Source organism: Lepidochelys olivacea, assembly GCF_965140295.1.
Source record: "Lepidochelys olivacea isolate rLepOli2 genome assembly, chromosome: 4".
NCBI lineage: Eukaryota > Metazoa > Chordata > Testudines > Cheloniidae > Lepidochelys > Lepidochelys olivacea.
This window is the reverse complement of record NC_140414.1, coordinates 126,315,373-126,329,776: the sequence shown is the minus strand read 5'-3', so window position 1 is coordinate 126,329,776 and position 14,404 is coordinate 126,315,373. Positions and strand designations below refer to the sequence as shown.

Below are 14,404 nucleotides of genomic sequence, written 5' to 3'. Positions count from 1 at the left end.
TGTGTCTGACAATTTTGTTCTTTATTGTAGTTTCAACCAGTTTGCCCGGTACTGAAGTCAGGTTTACTAGCCTGTAATTGCCAAGGTCACTGCTGTAGCCCTTTTTAAAAATTGGCATCACATTAGCTATCCTCCAGTCACTTGGTACAGAAGCTGATTTAAATGATAGGTTACAGATGACAGTTAGTAGTCCTGCAATTTCACATTTGAGTTCCTTCATCACTCTTGGGCGAATACCATCTGGTCCTGGTGACTTATTACTGTTTAGTTTATCAGTTTGTTCCAACAACTCCTCTAATGACACCCCAATCTGCGACAGTTCCTCAGATTTGTCACCTAAAAAGAATGACTCAGGTTTGGGAATCTCCCTCACATCCTCAGCCGTGAAGATCGATGCAAATAATTAATTTAGTTTCTCCACAATGGCCTTATTGTCCTTGAGTGCTCCTTTAGCATCTTGATCATCCAGTGGCCCCACTGGCTTCCTGCTTCTGATGTACTTAAAACATTTTTTGCTATTACTTTTTGAGTCTTTGGCTAGCTGTTCTTCAAATTCTTTTTTGGCCTTACTAATTATATTTTTACACTTCATTTGCCAGAGTTTATGCTCCTTTCTATTTTCCTCATTAGGATTTAACTTCCATTTTTTAAAGTATGCCTTTTCGCCTCTCAGTGCTTTCTTTACTTTGTTGTTTAGCCATGGTGGCCTTTTTTTTTTTGGTTCTCTTACTATGTTTTTTAATGTAGGGTATACATTTAATTTGAGCCTCTATTATGATGTCTTTTAAAAGTTTCCATGCGGCTTGCAGGATTTTACTTTTGGTGCTGTACCTTTGAATTTCTGTTTAACTAACCTCCACATTTTTGTGTAGTTCCCCTTTCTGAAATTAAATGCTACAGTGTTGGGCCGCTGAGGTGTTTTCCCCACCACAGGGGAGTTAATTATATTATGGTCAGTTATTACCAAGCGGTCCAGCTATATTCACCTGTAGACCCCAGTCAGGATGATAACCCTTTTGTGCTGAATACTATGCAAACACAGACAAAGATACAGTCCCTACACAGAAGAGACATTGTGAATGGCTTTTTCTTTTAGTGTCCTGAGTTTGAATTCTGTCATCAGTGATGGGCGTTGTTGCAGGAATAGTTTAACTTAGAAACGCAGGCATCTTTTCTCCAACCCACATGATCTGACCTTCCTGTAGCACAGCCAGCAGTAGTAACCACTGTGAAAATACCTTTAATTGAATTCATGTCTTTTTTTTTAAGTTGGTGTACTAGGGCTTGAATCCAGCATTATGTGAACTGTCACAGTATGACTCTGAGTGCCAACCTCATGGAAATCTTCCTAAACCCAGTGGAGCACCCAGAGAGGATAGGACTGGGAGCTGTGAACTTCTGTCTCTGAGGCTTTGGGAAAGACCTTTTCACCTTTCTGCCTAGTGATAATTGCCTATTGCCTACAGCACAAGGATGGTGTTATGCATTAACTGATGAATGTTTGTAAAGTGCTATGTGACAGCCACCATCTTGGCCAACATGCTGGGGATTGAACTGGGGACCTTCACAACTAAATGAAGGAGCCACTACAGCTTTAGCTGAAGCTCCATAACTGGGGAATGTAACAACTCGTGTTGTCTGTGGGTTGGCACCAAGAGGGACTTGTAACACACACTTACCAGTGGGTTACACTTCAAAGATGAGACATGTTCTATGAGCATACTGTTATAAGTATTATTGTGATCCCAGAACTAAGCACGAGCATTACGCTTTGGGTATATTGGAGTCCTGTTACCACACTCTCAACCGTGAAAGTAGTCCCCTCTGAAAATAAAAACACACCACTCATGTATCTTCTCTGCCTCTTAAAAAATTCTACTCTGAGCACCACTGCTTCTTGAATCCATTTAAATCCATAGAGACATTAGTGTTTTAATAGTACTGACCTGAATACAAGATAACTGGGAACATCTAGTCCTCTTTTAATTTATTGCACTCCTAAGCAATGGAAGCTTTCATTAGTTTGAGACTTTTATGGGACTCTGAAAGTAGTGAATGAGGAAGAGTACCTTGTATTTTGCATGCTAATTAGAAGTGACGGTGTTTTTCTAGGTTGGTATCATTCATGAGATTTGCCCTGGGAAGAGCTGAGAGTGCTCTCCAAGGCAACATGTTTGCCCAGTTCCATTCTTTCGCAAATTGTTTTTCTTTTATACAGCTCTTCATAGTGATTATCTACTTATATGTTTTTTGTTGCTTTTAAACTTTTATGGCAAGTTTCATCTGCTCCTAGGGACTTAAAGCAAAGTTTTTCTTATTTACTCAGTGTTCAAACTGAGCTGGTAATATCAGAAGAGGGCTGATTCAATATAAATCTTCTTACTACTTCACTTAGGGTTTGTCTACACATATAATGCTGCAGCGGTGCAGCTGCACCGATACAGCTGTGCTGCTGTAGCACTCAGTGCAGAAGCTACCTATGCCGTTGCCGTAGGTACTCCACCTCCCTGAGAGGCGGTAGCTATGTCAACAGGAGAAGCCCTCCCATCGACTCTGGTGGTTAGGTCAGTATAACGGCATCACTGTGGATTTTGCACACTCCCAAGCAACGTAGTTATACCGACGTAAGTCTGTAGTGTAGACCAAGCCTCAGACAAAAAAAAATGCTTCGTATTTTTCTTCCAAATTTGAGTGATGAATTTGCCTAGTGGGAATTCAGTGGGAGCAGCTGGATACTCCGCACTTAAGTAAATCAGATTATTTAGGTGCCTAAATAAGGCCTTGGAAGCTTTAAAAACCAACTTTTGAAGTCTTACCTGAATCTTTGTGCTGGAATGAATGAGTGTAGGTGGGGTGTGGTACTACTTGGACATAGTCTATTTTGCTAATATTAATAAGTTGTGTGAGGCTGTAATTTTTGTATATGTGCTTAGAACTTTGTTATTGTTGGTAAGTGCATTTTATAAATAAGTAAAAAAATATGTAGTTAGTGATTAACTTTTACATGTGGTACATTCTGTGTTACCAACCCTCATGTTTTGTTAGTGAGCCTTATGAAACTTGGTGTTTTTTCTTAAAACCCCAGCTCCTGGAGGCAAGCTATTACATGAAACTTTCAGCTTTCCTATTCTAAATAAGTTTCTGACCCTCATGGTTGCAGAAAAAAGCCTGAAAACATGACCCGAGTGTAACCTAAACACTCAAAAAACAGGGCAAATAATAAGAACCTGAAATTTATTATTTTTAAAAATTGGATTGTTTTTCGGACAATTTCATGACTTTGAGGGGACCTGACTTAGAAGTTTTGAAAAGCTTGGAGTTGGCAATACTGCATATTGTATACATACACTGCAAATGTATTAAAGTACCTTCAAAATCCACCTCATTAGAAAAACTAATGTTTCTTTTAAGTAGTCACCCTGTCAGTGATATTATATCTATCCAACTTGCCACCCCAGAATGAAGCACACATGGGTGGGCAGCAGGTAATGAGATTCAAAATTTCCTGTGAGAACACTAATGGATATTTGTCTTGCAGTAACCTGTACTATTGCACACTCATGATCAGTTACGCATAAAGCATATGATTAATTTTACAGAGGATTTTTCTTTTACAGATTGTGGGGGCTGTGGTTCAGAAATAAGAAATGGACAGTCGTTGGTAGCTTTGGACAAATATTGGCATTTGGGCTGTTTTAAATGCAAGACATGTGGCAAACTTCTGAGTGCAGAGTACATCAGCAAGTAAGTTGGAATGAGAGAAGCCAACCAATCCTTGTACTCTCTGGCAAATTTTCAGCATTTGTTAGCAAAAAGGTGTTTGTTTAGCCTGTGGTTGCATGTTCTTAAGACTGTACTTGCATTCTTTGGTAATAATAAAAGCATAGATTTTTCTTTCTCAAATTTTCAAATTGTTAGTGAAAGTGAAGAAATAATACTGCTAGCTTCAGCCAGGCATACTGGAGAAAGGGTAAGTGAAATCTTCTACCCAAAACTTTGCCTATGCACCTAAGTGATTTAGGACCACAATATTTAGGACCACAATATTCATGGGTCTTATGCTGCTATGTTACTTTGGTGCTATTGCAAATCCAGCCCCTCAGTCCTTACCTAGACCAGTCCTGCTCTTCTAGTCCTGGCCCTCTTTTCAGCAGACTCTGCTATCCGTGTTTGACAAATTATGCTTGTGCTGGGATGTGAACAAAAAGATTGTCCCTTCCCACAGTGTTTCCTACTAGGAAGAATATCCTAAAAATGTTCATTAAGGTGATACATTTCTGGTCTTTGTGTCACTCCAAATCCTTGTGATCACAGAGGATTTGACTGCTTATACTGAATTTAACAGCTATGCTGAGAGGCATCTCAAAGCCAGTTCAAGTTCCACTGAGGCCCTGTTTTGAGGGCTTAAGTGGGACATAGTTCTTTTACTGGTCTTCAGAAGAGGGGTTAATTTCTCCCTAAGAGACTGAGGTACATAATGAAATGATTTGCCCAAGGTTACCTGGGATGTCTGTGGTAAGCTTGGGCAAGTCACTTACCTATGTGTTTCAATTTCTCCATCCGTTAAAATGGTAGGAAATATTTGCTGCATCACCTGTGTTAGGGGATTAATTTGCTAATGTTTATAAAGCATTCTGAGCTTCTTGGAAGGAATTTAGGTACATGACTATCCTTTCCCCTCAACATGACTAACTTATAGTGCAGAGGTGAATTAGGAGGTTAGAAGAGGGTGACATTTACCTAACTCCATAGTTAAAATGAAGCAAGATTACTGTAGGACTAATTCTTTCTAATATTTTCTGTTCACCAAGTCAAAAATAGTTTTTTGAAATACGCAAATGAACAGTAATTTTGGAATGTGTTTATTCGATAAACAAGAAAGGCTTCTGGTGAGATTAATTGCTAAAAGTCTAGTAGTAATATGAAATGACTTTTTCCTGCCATATGGACACATAAAATATGCAGGGGGTGGGTTTGAGCAGGCTGTATTCTACCATTCCGACTCATAAATACCAGAAATATGTTCACCTCTCAGGGTTTATCTTTATTTAATAAGAGAAAAGGGCCAGACCCAAGTTGACTAGTGATTAAGTATTTCGTGTCCCCTTTTATCAAAAATTCCAATGAGAGTGGGTTGAAATATGGAGGGTAAATTGTAAAAGTGTATCCTTTTCTTGTCAAAAATCTTTAAGTTTTGTAATTTTTTGAATAGCTCTAATTCCAATTCGGGTGTCATAAAGTTTGCATATGTCAGAATGCAGCTTGTTGTTTTTACTGTAAGGAGCAAGGTGAAATGTAGTCATGGGTTGAGCTAAAACCCCACTGAGATTGATAGGTGTGAGCTCACCCTTCAGTTAACATAACTAACTATGCATAACTGTAACTATGCATCTGATGAAATGGGCTGTAGCCCACGAAAGCTTATGCTCAAATAAATGTGTTAGTCTCTAAGGTGCCACAAGTACTCCTGTTCTTATAACTATAAGCAGAAGCCCCTACCTAAGACAAAAGATGAGTGTGAACCTGTCCAGGAGCTTTTGGCTGAGAATTGTTTTGGGTAGAGGAGGGTAAAGGGACAAAAAGACTGAAAAAGACAAGAACAGTGAGAGAGAGAGAGAGAGCGCAAAAATCATAGAAGCCTACTGTGCCCACAGTGTGAACCTGGAAAAGCTAGACAGCTTTTGGGTCAGTTGCCTAAAGAGGCTTGGGCCTGTAAGTTAAGAAACTGCTCCTGTTGTTCTTTGTTTCTCCTGCATTTGTAGAAGGAGGATTTTTTTATATTCCTTGTAAACTAATATGATTGCATCAAAGAAAATACCAGACTCCATCAATTTCTGTTTCCAAGGGGAACATCCACAGCGCCCTGAACTTTGACTAGGCGCTCAGGTCTAAAAGGGGCAAAATTGCTGCAGTTTAGCTCCATGCATGCCTCCCCTAAATTAATTGATTTTTTTCCTCCTCTTACCTACATTCTGGGTATGTCTACACAGGAAAGAAAAACCCATGGCTGAGTCAGGCTCACGGGGCTCGGGCTCTGGGGCTGTTTCATTTCCCTTCTGGACTGAGGCTGGAGCCTGGGTGCCAGCCCGAGCTCGGAAGTCTACACAGCAATGAAACAGCCTCAGAGCCTGAGCCCTGCAAGGCTGAGTTGGCTGGCACGGGCTATTCGGGGGGGGGGGGGTTCTTTGCTGTGTAGACATACTCTCTGGGGCTAAAACTCTTCCCTTATCCATGCCATTCTTCATTTGGTATGGATTTTGCACTATATGTTTGACAGAGAAGAACATCTTAAGCAATTAGTGTAAGGCCCGTAGGCTGTGGAGGAACCTTCAGGGATTTGTCTCCAAACTTGCTATGGGGATGAGAAAGTAGGAAGCACAAAGAGTAATAAAATAATATCTGCCTACCTTACAGGGGTTTGGCGAGAACAAATGTAAAATGCATTGAAAATGAAAGGAGCTTTGTGTTACCTCATGACATTGTATTGTATAAAATAGCTTCTATATATTTCACACACAAACACTCCCTAACCTGTGAAAATAAGGCTGTTTGGTCTTAGTTTAGGTGTAGCACAATGGATGGAAATGATCCAGAGATTTGCCTCTTGTATGAGGTTATTTTAAACAGTGGTTGGCACTCTTTACTGTAGATCAGTTAGGATCCAAGTAGATTTCTGTTGAGTTATTTGCAGTGTAATATAATCGGTTTTCATTAATTAGGGTAACATAAATGGCTAAGATTTATTTAGAGCCAAAAGCTGAGATTAGAGCTCCCATTGCATGTCTTTGTAAGTTTGGATTGTTCATAATTTTAAATCCTGCAAATAAAACCACCCAAAAATCTGCTGTTTACTGCATGCCTTGGGCATATTTCCAAGACCTTTCTGTCACTTAGATTGAGCTCTGCATAGTCACCTTCTACAGAGAAGACATTGGCATCTTGATGCACTTTGAAAGTTCCTAACTCAAAAGAGTGTCCATGGAATTAAGCATTAGCAAATGAGCAATTATTCCTGTGCAGTTCAGGCTCAAAGTGAGTTTAGATGACAATAAAAAAGGATAGAAAAGTAAATGGAAATTGGGACTGAGTTATTTCTCAGAGTGGGAAACACATGGAATAAGTTAATGAGAAAGTCCATCAAAGTAAGTACTGTAATATTTGAGCGTAAGAGACGTTTGATCTTATTATGGAGAAAGAGGGAACTGCTGAATACAGTGAGGAAGAAGGAAAGTGGGATTGAGATCAATTTGGCAGAGTCAGATTTGGATGAGCCAAGTGTAATTTCCTGTTCATCAATTATTGAGGTCTTTACCACATTAATAAATGGGAGGGAAAAGAAGTCTGTAATCAACCTCTCCTGAAATGCCAACAAGGTTTAGCTGTGTAATCTGCTAGCGAAACCATAGGCATCTTTGAAGCTATCCAAGTATTGTCTGTTTTTTCTCTAGGGATGGCATTCCATACTGTGAAATGGACTATCATGCTAAGTTTGGCATAAGATGTGACAACTGTGAGAAGTACATCACTGGAAGAGTGCTGGAGGTAAGAATATTCTGTCAAGCAGACAGACATCCATTCTCAAAATTTGAGAGAACTCCTTTGTTTAGGTTATTCATATGCAAGAGCTAAATGTTAACATTTTTATTAACTACTTTTCTCTTCCCATTTCACTTCCAGAACCATTGTGTTAAACGTTAAATCATTCATGTAATTTTTTATGAACCATCAGGAAGTATTTCTATAACTCTGTGCACACCTCTTTGCTTGATGCTTTGCTAAAATATATATTTTAAATGGAGTATTCTAAGTTATTGCAAGGTGGCAAGGCAGCAGAGTAAAGGTCATATGGGGGCTGTCTGGCATGTAACAATGTAAGTGTGTTGTGAAGTTATAAATTCCATTATTTCATACGCAGTTATCTGTTCTGTATTTTTCAGAGTTCACAGTGAAGCTATTGGAAAACTAAAATGAATCTTTCAGTACTTTTGTCTCTGGTCATAAATGAGCCATGTTGTAGTTTCACCAAGCCTGTTCGTTGTTCTGAAAAAAGTTTGGGAATATGATGTGTGTGTGCATATGCTGTACGCAAAAATCTTGTTATGGGCCCCACATAACTAAAGACCAAACTGAACCAAGATTAAATTCAAAACAAAGTCTTTGGTTCTGGGTGGATGGTTATCCAATTGATCTATAAAGGTGTGTTTTTCTTTCTGTTCCTCTGCCATATCTCCAGTTATATGCAGTCTTGTTGTAGCCATTTTGGTCCCAGGAATTAGAGAGACAAGTTGGGTGAGGTAATATCTTTTTATTGGTCCAACTTCTGTTGGTGAGAGAGACAAGCTTACACAGAGCTCTCTCTCACCAATAGAATTTGGTCCAATAAAAGATATTACCTCACCCAACTTGTCTCTCTACTATCTCCGGTTTGTTCACTCAGCACTGAAGTCAGGAGGAGTTCTGCCCATCACTCAATAGTGACCCCCTTCTGGTAGATAAGAACGAGTAATGAAAGGTTGTGAAGGAAGTCTCCTTCTTCCAGCTGAGGTGCTCATGAGGCAGAGTTTCCAGTATCCAAAATAGGCGCTGATGGTTCCAGCAGGAAATATACAGTACTAGTACTTGAGCAGGAAAAAGTGTTCCTGTGCATTATATATACTGCATTGTCAAGCAATATATGTGTTTTTTCCCTCCAGCAAATCTTCCCCATCCTTCTGAACAAAGAAACTAGAATTTACTGCACATGAATTAGCAGTGCTTTTCTTGCATCTTTGTTAATCTGGCACACACATGTCTCAGAGTGTACTGACTTGCTAGCCAGCAGAGGAGAATTCCTACTTATTGCCCTATGGCAGTAGTAATATATATTTTTTCCATAACAGGATCAGTGCTTGAACCACATCCACTCTTGTTACCCCTCCTTGGTTGAGTTTGTATCTCTCTCCATGGCAGGTTGGGGAGAAGGGTGACAGAACAGACCCCTGTTTTCACACCCAGCACACTATTGTAATAATCTTTGTACAAGGTATGCTATGTAAAGTATCATTTAAAAACTCAGAATTTGTTGGTCAGTATTGTCCTGATAAAATGTGAGGCAACATTGTATGTGAAATTACAAGATTTCCCTGTATGATGTTATTAACACATGTTCCAAACCCCACAGTCCTACCCAAGCAGTAGTCAGCAAACAGGTCTGTCCTAAACAAAGGAATGTGTGCTTGCCTTAATTTGCACTTAAGCAATAAACAGAGTCATCAAGCAGGAAGGGAAAACAAAGAAAGCTCAAACTGAAAAAAGCCAGCAGGGAACATCCTTCCACATGGACTGTTTGCCTCTTGGTTCTCAGCTGGAAATGTTTTTCAAGTGGGGGACTGGAACTATAAAAAGGAGGGACAAACACCCCCAGGCACATACACGCCTTCTGTCTCTGGCATCACACCTAAGAAGACATAGGACCTCTGTGAGGGGTGGGCGGTCCTGACCTAAAGGGTTTTGTCAATAATCTTGCTGGAAGCATGTGGTGAGAAATTTTGCTTGACTCTAATATAGTTTAAGTTAGGCATTTTATCTTTATTTTTTTTAATCATTTCTGACTTTTATGCCTCATAACTTGTACTCTGTTAAACTCTCTCTCTCTCTTTGTAGTTAATAAACTTTTTTTACAGTTTTATCTAATCCAGTGTGTTTAAATTGAAGTATCTCACCTCCGTCCCTGGAAAAATCATGGAGCAGGTCCTCAAAGAATCAATCCTGAAGCACTTGCATGAGAGGAAAGTGATCAGGAACAGCCAGCATGGATTCACCAAGGGAAGGTCATGCCTGACTAATCTAATCGCCTTTTATGATGAGATTACTGGTTCTGTGGATGAAGGGAAAGCAGTGGATGTATTGTTTCTTGACTTTAGCAAAGCTTTTGACACGGTCTCCCACAGTATTCTTGGCAGGCTGAAGTTACACAGCGACACTGAGGGTGTGACTTGCGTGTGGGAAGGCTGTTTGTGCGGAGCCCAGGAGGGAGCTATTTCAGCAAGGCATTGCAAGGCACCCAGGGTTGCAGGGCAAGGATAACACAGCCCCAAACTGGTCTGAATTGTAGCCGGGTATGTCACAGGGGGTTGTTGGACAAAAGTGGCACCACCTGCTTCTTGAATTCGTGTTGGCTCTGCAATACATAAAGGTCTTTTTAGGGCCTGATTCTCTCTCAGCATCGGTGAAAAGTGAGTTTAAATTTCTTCTGTTCTCATTTGATAGCATTTTACACCCAATTTTCACAGAAGTCAATGATGACACAAGGTGCCAGGCAGTTGAGAATCAGGCTCTTAATGTTTTGGTTGATGAGGAAAGGTTGAAAAGAGCCTTTGATGTATAGCAGCAGCAGCACTGGTTTTGGTAGACTGGGAACATGGGTGCATCTACCTCTTGCAGTTTGCTGATGAGAGCAGATACATCAGGATGAGTCCATTCTCTGGCACTATTTTATTGGCACGTATTGGCCGTAATAAACCTGAGAAAGTGTCACACTTTTAAGATGTTCTAGGAGTTTTGCCGTGATCAGTTGCACGTGGCCTTTCCAAAGAAGCTGTAAAAGTCCTTCCTTTTGTTTTTAGTTTCTGTTAACTTTTTGGGGGGGTGTGTGTTTGTTTTGTTTTGTTCTTTTGTTTTTAAAGTGCTTTAAAGAAAATACAGCAGGGCTGATTTGCCTCTTGTCGATATCAGTGTAAATCTTGAGTAATTCTGCCAAAATCAGTGGAATTACACTGGTGACAAAAAGAAAAGGAGTACTTGTGGCACCTTAGAGACTAACCAATTTATTTGAGCATGAGCTTTCGTGAGCTACAGCTCACTTCATCGGATGCATACTGTGAAACTGCAGAAGACATTATATACACAGAGACCAAGAAACAATACCTCCTCCCACCCCTCTCTCCTGCTGGTAATAGCTTATCTAAAGTGATCATCAAGTTGGGCCATTTCCAGCACAAATCCAAGTTTTCTCACCCTCCGCCCCCCCCCACACAAACTCACTCTCCTGCTGGTAATAGCCCATCCAAAGTGACCACTCTCTTTAAAATGTGTATGGTAATCAAGGTGGACCATTTCCAGCACAAATCTAGGTTTTCTCACCCCCCCCATCCCCCTCCAAAAACCACACACACAAACTCACTCTCCTGCTTGGTAATAGCTCATCCAAAGTGACCACCAATGTGATATATGCCATCATGTGCCAGCAATGCCCCTCTGCCATGTACATTGGTCAAACTGGACAATCTCTACGTAAAAGAATAAATGGACACAAAACAGATGTCAAGAATTATAACATTCATAAACCAGTCGGAGAACACTTCAATCTCTCTGGTCACGCAATCACAGACATGAAGGTCACTGTCTTACAACAAAAAAACTTCAAATCCAGACTCCAGCGAGAAACTGCTGAATTGGAATTCATTTGCAAATTGGATACTATTAATTTAGGCTTAAATAGAGACTGGGAGTGGCTAAGTCATTATGCAAGGTAGCCTATTTTCCCTTGTTTTTTTCTACCCCTCCCCCCCCCCCCCCCCCCGACGTTCTGGTTAAACTTGGATTTATGCTGGAAATGGCCCACCTTGATTATCATGCACATTGTAAGGAGAGTGGTTAGTTTGGATGAGCTATTGCCAGCAGGAGAGTGAGTTTGTGTGTGTGGTTTTTGGAGGGGGGTGGGGGGGTGAGAAAACCTGGATTTGTGCTGGAAATGGCCCACCTTGATTATCATACACATTTTAAAGAGAGTGGTCACTTTGGATGGGCTATTACCAGCAGGAGAGTGAGTTTGTGTGTGTGTGTGGGGGGGGGGGGGGCGGAGGGTGAGAAAACCTGGATTTGTGCTGGAAATGGCCCAACTTGATGATCACTTTAGATAAGCTATTACCAGCAGGAGAGTGGGGTGGGAGGAGGTATTGTTTCATGGTCTCTGTGTATATAATGTCTTCTGCAGTTTCCACAGTATGCAGCCGATGAAGTGAGCTGTAGCTCACGAAAGTTCATGCTCAAATAAATTGGTTAGTCTCTAAGGTGCCACAAGTACTCCTTTTCTTTTTGCAAATACAGACTAACATGGCTGTTACTCTGAAACTGGTGACAAATACTCTTGAGAAAGGAGATGGGGGCCTAAATGCTTTAAAAAGTAAGGGAGAATGATTCTTGCAGTACCTAAAAAGCCCAGGAATCCCAGATGAAAAAAAAACAACAGGCACAGTGTTACCAGGAAGCAAGCAATGGATTTGAACAAGTAAATTAATCTACAGAATCTTTGCAGCAATGATCATAAATAATATCCTCAAAAGATCACATTTTTCCACGAGGATAAGATATTTTAAAAATTCCTGACAAAAGGCAGTAAAAAAACATGAATACAAAAGAAACCTGAATCCATATCCAATGTAAACAGCCTTGTATTCTGTACTTCTGATGTCTGACTGACCTAGAAGTAGCACAGATATCTCAATTCCAGTTTAGTATCTAATCGCGTTTGTTTTCCCCCGCCTATATAGATGATCTGTCATGTGTTTACATAGTTCTTAGATAGATACAAAAATGAAGCAGCCAAGGCTGCTTCTAACGTTTGTCATCTTTGAAAACGTTAGCAGCACTTCCGTTTTTTTCAATACTCTTTTGTTTTCTTTTTATGATCTTGAATATATTGTGAGGATTCACAAGTGTGATCATGGACAATTGCTGCTAAATAGGGGAAATGCAGAATAGTTTCCCAAGGGAAGTGCTGGAAGATATCACTTAGGTCATACTAAAATTAGACTGGACAACCTACTGGAAATGTACATTAGGGAACAATCCTGCACTGACAAAGGAAAGGACTAGATGACTTTAATATAATTTTTTCCATGTCTGATTTCTGTGGTAATTAACAGTCAGCAGGACAGCTGTTTCCATGCCTAATCTCTGTGGCCAGATTATATACTTTAGTCTCCCTCTCCTACAGTTCTTGGTCCATGTTAAGTATTTATTCAGAAGAGAAGGAAGAGAGAGATTAGTAGTGCAAACTGCTGATAACTTATAATATTATAGTTGTTTTCTTATGCTGGAAGCCAAATATCATGCATGATTTGTTTACTTAAGTTCTTCCTGTGGCCTATTTTCTGAGGGTCAAATCCTCATTCCCTATGTAAAGTCAGAGCAAAATGGATCTCGGACAGGATATCTCTGTGTAGATAAGGGGAATAGACTCCCCCAGGATGTGGAGTATCAGAGCAGCCTGTCTGTGTACTGCCTTCACTTTTATGCAGTATTGTACGGGTTGTTGTCGCTGATTGCAGAGGTCTGGGCAACTGAAATGGCCTATTTGTTCTGATCTCACCTACTCTGCCTCATCTCACCCCCAAAGCTCCCTTTGAATGGTTGCACAAGAATCCACAATAGAATTGGTGTGGCTGTCGCTAGGTTTGCCAGGTGGCTGGTTTTCAACTGGAATGTCCAGTCGAAAAGGGTACCTGGCAGGGATCTACTGACCGGACATTAAAAGTCCGGTTACTGCGGGCAGAGGGGGAAGAGGCAGCCTGTCACCCGCCCCGGAAGCGGCAGTTGCTGTGGCCGCACACATGCACCAGCTTGGGCAGCAGGCCGCCCCTTTGAGAAGCATGGTTTGCAGGGCTGAGGCAGAGGACAGAATGCGGGGGCCCATGGCGAGCAGGGTAAAAGGCTCCCAGTTGAAATGAAACATGCCCCAGGAGGGAAAGAATGTGACCTGTCTCACCAGCCAGCACTTCCCCCGGCCACGCTGTCAGGCAGCACTGGGGCGGGGAGGGCTCAAGTAGGTGGGGGTGGGGGGCTGCCGGGCAGATAGCTCAGAGGGAGGTGGGGGGCTGCTAGGCAGGAGGTCCCCATCCTAGCTCACCAGCAGGGCTGCCTGGCTGTTACTGTGTGGCCGCAGCGCTCTTCTGACCTACACTGCCGGGCAGGCTGCTGGAGCTGGGGTTTGCAAGTCCCTTGGGGCTGCTCATGCTGGAGTTGCGGGGGGAGAGCAGCAAACGACAGAGGAGAGAAGGGAGAGGGGTGAGTAGTGAGCAGAGCATTGAGGGAAGAGGCGGGGCAGTGGTGGGGCCTTCGGAGAAGAAGCAGGACTGGGGTGGGGCCTCCAAAGAAAAGGCAGAGCAGGGGCAGGGCCTAGGGCAGTATTCTTCATTGCAAGGCCCGCAAGCCAGTGGCAGCTTCCATCAACCCTAAGTGCGCTCCTTGTCGATCGCGATCTCCGGCAATCTCTGGTGCTGCAGTGGGGTTGCTGCTAAGACAGGCTCCCAGCCCCACGCTATACCCAGAAGTGGCCAGCATGACCCCATGGCCACGGGGGAGGGAGGGGCGAGGGGAAGCAGAAATCTCTGCGCGCTGCTCCTGCCTGCAAGCACCGCCCCCA

The 14,404-nt window shown here is 41.8% G+C and overlaps 1 protein-coding gene across 10 annotated transcripts in view; it reads left to right on the top strand.

Moving 5' to 3' along the window:
• Positions 1-14,404, top strand: part of ABLIM2 (actin binding LIM protein family member 2) — a gene marked incomplete at its 5' end in the record, with an annotated part of 215,546 nt that overhangs the window by 88,608 nt on the left and 112,534 nt on the right. For all 10 annotated transcript variants that reach the window (XM_084625588.1, XM_084625593.1, XM_084625590.1 and 7 more), the window contains 2 exons: positions 3,618-3,744; positions 7,449-7,542. In XM_084625588.1, coding sequence (XP_084481714.1) covers positions 3,618-3,744; positions 7,449-7,542 — 221 coding nt within the window. The remainder of the gene's footprint in view (positions 1-3,617; positions 3,745-7,448; positions 7,543-14,404) is intronic.